Raw genomic sequence first — 8,979 nt, forward strand, 5'->3', positions numbered from 1 at the left:
GGTTGAAAGTTATGGAGGGGGGAGAACTGTTCTGCTTGAGGATGGGGTTTCTAGTTGGGACTATTTCATACATAGCTTACAGCAAGATGGTGTGTATATAGTGGTTGGAGGAGACCTATTATGCATCTGCTTCTTAAGAAATTAATTTTCTACAACAAAATTAGTTTGTCATTTAAATAATACAAAACATCATTATTATTATTATTATTATTATTATTATTTGTGTGTGGCCCGCTGGCCAATTTTCAAAACCCAATGTGGCCCTTCAGTCAAAAAGTTTGGACACCCCTGGACTAACGATTACAGTAAACTCATGAACACGTGGCTGAACAAGTGGCTAATGGGGAGCGTTGGGAGGATTCCCGGTGGGCGTTTTCCCAAATATTAACAAAGTAGCACGCACAAAACATTTGTTTGGAAGTTGTTTGGAAGTTTGGAAGTCGCAGTCAAATCTATATTTGCAGTAATTTAGGGGAGTAAATGTGAGGTGAGTGTGAGTGAATTTGGGTGAGCCAGATAGCAAGTCCAAAATGTTTAGGGAAAAAATATTTTTGTCACTAAAATTAATTAATAATCATGATAAATAATCGTAATCTCAATATTGATCAAAATAATCGTGATTATCATTTTGGTCATAATCGTGCAGCCCTAGCGTGAATGCAATCTAGTTTTGACCCATTGGTGGCGCTAGAGTGTTGGGCATAAAGTTCTGTAAATTGGTGAGAGTGATCATGGGACGGTCCTGAATCAGTGCGCCGAATTTCATAACTTTCAACACAGCGGTTCAATTTTCGGCCAAATTTTGACCCGTAGGTGGCACTAGACGACTGGGTTTAGAGATCCGCAAATGAGCGTGAGTGGTCAGTGGAGAGTCCCGAAACTTTCTGCCAAATTTCAGCACTATTTACCAAGGCGTTCTATTGGCTGCCATAGACTCCAATGGCAGAATAATAATAGGAAAAGCTACTAACTCAATGGGGTCCTGCAGCTTCGCTGCTAGGCACCCAATAAGAAAACTAACAAACACTATGGGTGCCTTCGCAGCTTCGCTGCTTGGCCCCCAACAATAATAAGAAATCATAGAATCACTATGGGTTGCCTCGCAGCTTCGCTGCTTGGCCCCCAATAATAAGAAAACTAACAAACACTATGGGTGCCTTCGCAGCTTCGCTGCTTGGCCCCCAATAAAGATATTACGAAATACTGTACTGTAGCTATTCACCATGCTGTACTGTAGCTATTCACCATCATTTGCAAACTGGTAATGACGGTTAAAAGTAATTAGGGGAGAGGCGAGAGACACGTATGGAGCACAGCTGAAGACGCACTGTCACGAGATATAAGCAACTCCTCTGCAGGATAAATGCTGTTTTATTCAGTCATTTGAGCAATATTAGGGTAAGTGTTGCTTTTTCCAGCCTATGTTTTCGATGGTAACCCATTGTCATTCAATAGTGAAAGTAACTTACTACATATAACTTGTCGTTGACTGACACCATGGTGAAGTTAGTTTCACTTTGCCAATGAGTTCAGTGATATACATACATTGACTAATCTGTGGCGGGGCTCCACGAAATAAAAATCGGCCGCCACAGATGAATATTCTATGTTTAATTTAATTTAATTTAAATTAAATATAAGGTAAAATCCTTGCATTGCCATTGAGCTGCGCTTTTTACGCACACAGCCTTTCCTTGCCCCGCCCCGCTCTCTCTCGTAGCCCGCTGCCACTCCTGCATACATTTAACAAAATATTCATGATTGTTGAAGGATTGTTGTTGCCACATAGAAGCATTGCATAGAAGACGTCTGGCTAAATTGCTATTAAATCCGCTTAGCATCGTGACCATGCTGCGCAAATTTGTTCAAAACTGCTGCATTGAAGTGAACTCTGCTAAGGTCTTATCACAACATAGTAGGCTACATTGAAGAGACTAAACTAAGTTACGTTATGAAATCAAGCAATATCTCAAAGCTAACGTTAGAATACTGTTTGGATGTCGAATTTAGCATGCTTAGCCTACTTACAGCTGCTTGTCAATTTTGTTGAAGGGCTCATTTTATTGACCCTGACACTAAATGTTTGCAAAATCCCAATGTAAATGGAAAAGTGTTTTCCGAAATTCAAAAGTGCTTGTCCCAAGGAGAAGTACGAACCTTTATTTTAACCTTTATTTCTATGTAGAAAATGTTATGAATTGCATCAGCAGCCTTTCAACTGTGTTATAATTGCAAGGGTTCCCTCAAACGTCTTAAAAAGTGACAGGCACTCAATTAGACCTATATACTATGCTAGGTTTTAGTAAAGCAAAAAAGGTTTGGTGGAATGACCGTTCCATACAGTCTCGCAAGCAGACTCCTTCAAATGCGCCGTTGACAGTCAAAATACTGATGCATTTGACATCGCGCTTTTTGCCGTTAAAGGGAATGACAGATGTCATTCTCATTGGCTTAAATGATGTCACGCACCAAACACACCATGCCTGATTAAGAAACCTAGGAACACCTTGTTGCGCCATGCGCTCGACGTTTGATAACGAAAACACTCCCAATGTGGACTGGACATCCTACTAAATTTGAATAAGCGAGTGACGATGCGCTTTTGACTGTCATGATAGGGCCCCAAGCCTTTCAGACCTACTCTTAGTAAGGAAAAGTGGCAACTCCTAAACTAAGAGTGAGTCTTCGTTGCTATGGTTGACGTCATTACTCATGCACGAGCTTGATAAGTGACTACCTTGATTGGCTGATGATTATAACGCGGGAATGATGCCAAAAACCTCCCCTACGACGATGAGTGACAGGTGACAGGTCTTTGCTGGTGAGAATGCGCTACACAAGTACTGTGAAGGATAGAAGATGATGAATAAATAGCCTAAATAAATAAAGAGTAAGACGAAGCAAATAGCCTAGTAGCATTATAAAATACACTATGGATTGATGCAGTGTCTTTGCAACAAGTTTTAAATTAATCTGCATGCAGACAGGCCTATTCATTCGCAAAGAGAAACAATTTAATTTGATTTAGGCTACAATGAGACGTTACATCTATGCAACGTGCAATTATAGTTTTGGTTGTTGGTGATCCCTAACATTAGGCTACAATGCACAATTGAGTGCTCCTGTAATGTGAAATGCCACTAAAAGCGGCTTAGGATTGTTTGTGAATGGGTCTTAGTAAGTTAGGAGTCCTCTCGACTTCTTTTAAGCTGTCCCAGACTTAGGTGCTACTTTTAGGTCTAAAATGCTTCGTGAATTACTTTTAGTGAAAAAAAGTCCTAAAGTTAGGAGTGACACACCCATTATTTTTAGGAGTTGCTCCTAAATTCGCCAGTTAGGAGCTACTTTTAGCCTTAAAATTCTTTGTGAATACGGCCCTTGGTCTACAAACACCTATGAATTTTTTCTGATTTTTTCGGAGAGGGTCACCTCCCAAATTTTGCTGAAATTGGGTGATTTCACACAGATTGACCCAGCAATAACATGCAGGACACAGCACAACTGCTCATTTTGTGCATGCTTTGAAGTGTCTGAGGAGCTGGCAGCTCTAAAAAGTCTCAAAGGATATTTTTGTCCAAGTGTCCAAAACAATGGAAGAGCTGGATCTACACTGGTCTAAATTGGCCAGCATCACTACGGATGGCGCACCTAGTATGGTTGCCAGGAATCAAGTGTAGTAGTGTGGATATAGTAGTAGTATAGCCCCGGCCCCTCAATCACAGTCAGGAACGATAATGTGGCCCCCTGGTCTACAGTGTCACAGTCAGATGATGATTCAGAGTCAGAGGTTTGTGTGGCGAAAAAGGCCCGAACCCACCATTTTCGGGAAGACTGGCTGTGAGAATTCAGCTGGTTGAGGTACTATAAGGAGACAAACTCAATGAACCGCGAATGTTGCAGTCGCTACCCCAGAACTGAGGGGAACACAAAGTTTGCCGACAGTGCAGGCACTTCACGATAACAAATTTTGCTGGACGATAAGTTGTCTCAGAAATTATTGCGATAAGCGATAATATTGTCGTTCTGATAATTTTCCTCGGGAAGAGGAAGACGGCCCACTTGTTGTGTTTTTTTTCCCCAACTGGGAAAACTGCAGCGGATGATTGTGTTTTAGATGCATATGCATGTTTGTTGTGTTGCCGCTTTTAATTGCGACTGTTTTCCAACAAATGCGACACACCGACTCGCACGCGTTCAGTGGTTCACCACGGTCATTCGGTTTAAATCCGAAATGCTCCCACACTGCAGCTGTCGCGTTTGGCTTAGAAACAATTCCATCTTTTTTGTCTTTATTAGGCGTAGCCTACTGGAACTCGCAACTAGCTTTCTCTCTGCCTAGTGCCTACCGGTATACTTCTCACGCGGCTTTTTAGCTGCACTCTGTGGTAGGATACGCCAGTAGTCCCGCCTCCCCACACACCATGCGACTGACAAGTGACTGACATGAGGGTTCACTCATCGTTACTCTAAGGACCCGGGAGAGAGAGAGACGAGGAAAACAAACAAGCAAATGGCATTTATCGCGGCCAGAAAAATTATCGAGCTAATTTTAATTATCATGCGATTAATTGATTTATTGAATATCGCGACAGGCCTAGCCGTGATATGTTGTGCACAATAAAATATAAAATGTGACACTGAATTTGAAACAGCACATTGTGATTTCTTTGTTTTAATTATATATTTTTGGGCTTTTTGCCTTTAATGTAATAGGATAGTGGAGAATGACAGGAGGTGAGTGGGAGAGAGTCGGGATGGGATCCGGAAAGGACCATGGGTCGGGAATCGAACCCGGGTCACTGGTGTACGGTGCAGGTGCGCCCGCCAGTTGCGCCACGGCCGGGGCCCACATTGTAATTTCTGTTATCAAAGTATTTATTAGTGATACAGTGGAAATTAAAAGAAATGTGAATATTTGGTTAGCATATTGATCTACTAAATTTTCTGGTTGCGCAACTAAAGTTTTCAGTTGGGGGCCACACCTAGTGAAAAAAGTTCGTTTGTAGCCCTTCCCTGGGTGAAATTCCCAGGGTGACATAGTCGGGTTTTATACGGGTTAGTACCCAATTACCACATGTTACACTTGCATCCATTATAATTTTATAGGCCTAATGCTATTGTGAAAATAAAGATCATCGGTATTGAGCAACAATCGGGAGATGGGGACCCCCCGAACATTGACGGGTATTTTGCACACTACAGCATATTGTCCCTTGAGAACAGAAAAAAATAATTTAAGGCTTAGCACTAGCCTTCTAGGAAAGTAAACTGTCCTGTATCTGAAATGCTAATTTACACTTGAGTACAACCCTTCAAACGGAATCTTATAACGTAACGTTAACGTTTCGTTAAAGGAACACGCCACCCAAAATCAGTAGTGATATATGTTCTTACCGTAACTTTCACGAGTTGAGTCGTACCTCTCCCGCGTCGGTAGGTGCACTCAAACGCTCTGTCGCGCGGCGCGAATGTGTTAGCATGTTGCTATGCTAGCGGGCTCTGCCGTGGCCGTAGAGAGAGGCACATAGCAGTATTCAAACACCTCCACGTTTTACCTACTTAAATACAGTTGCACGAGTAGTTGATGAAAAATGTTAGGGCACACAACATGAAACGTGACGATTTTCCAAGCGAATAAACATGAGAACTACAATGTGTGGCGCAATAGCACTTGGGAGTACTAGTTTAGAATCCATGCTGGATCGACCCTCAGCCTCTCCCTCCCCTCTGAGCGAGACAGGCACACACACTAGAGATGCGCTGATGAGCTATTATTTCAACCATAACTGCATAGCAAAATGTATCATCCATCAGCCATCCATCAGCACTAAAGTTTGTTGACCAATTTTCAAAACTGCACCCGCCATCCGCTGGTTGTTTTAATGTAGGCTATATGGGTGATGCAGCGCTGCTGACGTGAGGCTAGAAAGCCCTTGCCTGTTCTAGAAAGACTGATCTAATGCAGCAAATATATTAAAAGGCAAAAGTCGTACATTAGCTAGGCCTATCCCCAGAATATCAGCAGCAAACTCAGTCTCTGTCGCGCAAAACAGTCTCCAAATAAAACGCACATCGGCCTGTTGCCTATTCTGCCAGCTTGTGACAATATATCGTCCAAAATGCTTGATTGCATTGCATTCTCCACATTTTTAGCTACATTTTCATGTACCACATCAGCATTTTTGTTCAGTGAATCTTTTGTAAATTGCTTTACAATTACCGTCGGGCCTATAGGCCTATTGCCTGGCTTGCCTCAGCTTCGGTCACGTCCTTTTACAATTTTATCATTGTAATAAAAAACGCAATTTGCCACATAATTTCAGCATGCTCCTGGCCTACTAATTAATGCCTATTGTAGGCTACTTTATTTTTTGCAAAAAGAAAGAAATCCTTGATAAAAAAAAAAGTCATTCACATTATAGGCTACTTTACACACTGTTATGTCAGGTTGACTGACAAGCCTGTTCTGAAGACTCCCATTCATTTTGACTGCACGAGCACGTCTTTTTCAGACTGACATCGCAATTCATTTTATAGCCTAGCAGGCCATCGGACAAATATGACGCCTCGATATTAAAGAAACTCCGACTCCATTCATTCTGAAAGTCCACTGCACAACAATGCAACGTGCATGTTCACGTTTTTAGTAACAACCGCCAAACTTGCTTGCTTGCCTTACACATCTAAGTTTTCCGACTATTTTTCTTACCTTCTTTTTCCGCTGTGGATGTTAGTGAGTTTGTAGAAGTTTTAGCTCTTACGTTCTGAACATCTCGCACTGGCATCGCCCGATGTCATTTCTTAGTCATATCACTCTCTGTCTCTCTTTTAAATGCCTATTCCCTGAATGGTAGGCTACAATTATGTGTTTTATATATAGGCTAATATCTAAGCAAAATAACCCAGGCAGTCTCATCTAGGATATAACACAGGTTGAAGTTGGTTCTATTTAGGGAGGTGAACATCTGTAGATGACTCAGAAATGACATCGGAAGACAAGGAGTGAATATGGCAAGAGGCAAGCCGAAGTCTGCTGACAAGGGCCCGACGGTAATTGTAAAGCAATTTACAAAAGATTCACTGAACAAAAATGCTGATGTGGTACATGAAAATGTAGCTAAAAATGTGGAGAATGCAATGCAATCAAGCATTTTGGACGATATATTGTCACAAGCTGGCAGAATAGGCAACAGGCCGATGTGCGTTTTATTTGGAGACTGTTTTGCGCGACAGAGACTGAGTTTGCTGCTGATATTCTGGGGATAGGCCTAGCCAATGTACGACTTTTGCCTTTTAATATATTTGCTGCATTAGATCAGTCTTTCTAGAACAGGCAAGGGCTTTCTAGCCTCACGTCAGCAGCGCTGCATCACCCATATAGCCTACATTAAAACAACCAGCGGATGGCGGGTGCAGTTTTGAAAATTGGTCAACAAACTTTAGTGCTGATGGATGGCTGATGGATGATAAGTTTTGCTATGCAGTTATGGTTGAAATAATAGCCCATCAGCGCATCTCTAGTGTGTGTGCCTCTCTCGCTCAGAGGGGAGGGAGAGGCTGAGAGTCGATCCAGCATGGATTCTAAACTCTGTGGTGGATAGGATCTACAATTAGGTGTTAATAATATTACCACGCTAGGTCGAAGTACTCCCAAGTGCTATTGCGCCACACATTGTAGTTCTCATGTTTATTCGCTTGGAAAATCGTCACGTTTCATGTTGTGTGCCCTAACATTTTTCATCAACTACTCGTGCAACTGTATTTAAGTAGGTAAAACGTGGAGGTGTTTGAATACTGCTGTGTGCCTCTCTCTACGGCCACGGCAGAGCCCGCTAGCATAGCAACATGCTAACACATTCGCGCCGCGCGACAGCGCGTTTGAGTGCACCTACCGACGCGGGAGAGGTACGACTCAACTCGTGAAAGTTACGGTAAGAACATATATCACTACTGATTTTGGGTGGCGTGTTCCTTTAAGCTCATCATACAAGACGACTGAAAGGTAGCAGCTAAGCAGCTAACGTAAGGTTAGACTATTTAGCAAAATGTCGCTACTACCTTGCCTGTAGGATACATAGAACAATCCTGCTCCGAATAATGTTGTATCCCAACTCGACTTTATGAATTAACTTGGTTAAGCCTACTTTAAGTTTTATGTCAGACATAACGTAAACTGCACACAACACATACAGAAGCCATGTCTTGTCCAGTCCCTGTCCGTTTCTCATAGCTGAAGTTAACGTTAACGTTACCTGCAGCAATAACCAGTAACAATTCCCTCTCCGCGCCCCTGAGGTCCCCCTTTGCTGGAGCAGACATTTCACTTGCAGCTGTTGTACTCTCGCTTGATGTGTCTGACGAGAAATGTTAACAGTTAACAGAGCATTGATGTTATCAAATTGAGTTGATCAGTGGTTGCTGCAGCATGGGTTGCTGTAATCCATCAGTAACCCCGACTTCCCCTACAACTACTTCCGAAATTCAGTTTGTCAAAATAAAAGTCCTGTCTGAAGCTGGAAGACAGATTCGAAGTTCGCGGTTCATCAAAACGTTGTTATCGTTATCAAATCGTTTTAGTATTTTCCCGTAAAATATTCCGTATTTTAAGGTGATATAAGTAGCCTAACGTTGTGGTGCTGACAGGTCAAGAATTACTGGCTGGCTTAGGGCTCTGGTGTAGCCTCTGCACGCAATAGGACGCAATAGGATATTTGTTTTCAAGTAGCAGGGAATTCAAGCCAAACCGTTGCAACTCTGCCATCAATCATTATGTTAAGCCCACCAAACGACTCTATACACCAGTGTTTCTCAAACTTTTTCAGACCAAGGACCACTTAACCAATTAAAAAAATATCTCACGGACCACCTAGCTAAAAAACAACAGTAGACCTACTTCAACTATTGGTCTACTCACTGAACAACCTTGCTTATATTGTCTTTGCACCTTGCTTATTGTGTCAGAAGATTCATACGATTTAA

The 8,979-nt window shown here is 42.2% G+C and overlaps 1 protein-coding gene across 1 annotated transcript in view; it reads right to left on the reverse strand.

The window, feature by feature from the left end:
- Positions 1-8,451, reverse strand: part of ankmy2a (ankyrin repeat and MYND domain containing 2a) — a 203,303-nt gene extending 194,852 nt beyond the window's left edge. The window contains exon 1 of the mRNA XM_076281231.1: positions 8,253-8,451. Coding sequence (XP_076137346.1) covers positions 8,253-8,319 — 67 coding nt within the window. The 5' untranslated portion in view covers positions 8,320-8,451. The remainder of the gene's footprint in view (positions 1-8,252) is intronic.
- Positions 8,452-8,979: the final 528 nt, after the last annotated feature.

The sequence above is a fragment of the Alosa pseudoharengus genome, unplaced genomic scaffold (assembly GCF_046254945.1).
Source record: "Alosa pseudoharengus isolate Yale_2024_CS ecotype anadromous, Long Island Sound unplaced genomic scaffold, YU_APseudo_1.1 YU_APseudo_1.1_scf_12, whole genome shotgun sequence".
In the NCBI taxonomy this organism is placed as follows: domain Eukaryota; kingdom Metazoa; phylum Chordata; class Actinopteri; order Clupeiformes; family Clupeidae; genus Alosa; species Alosa pseudoharengus.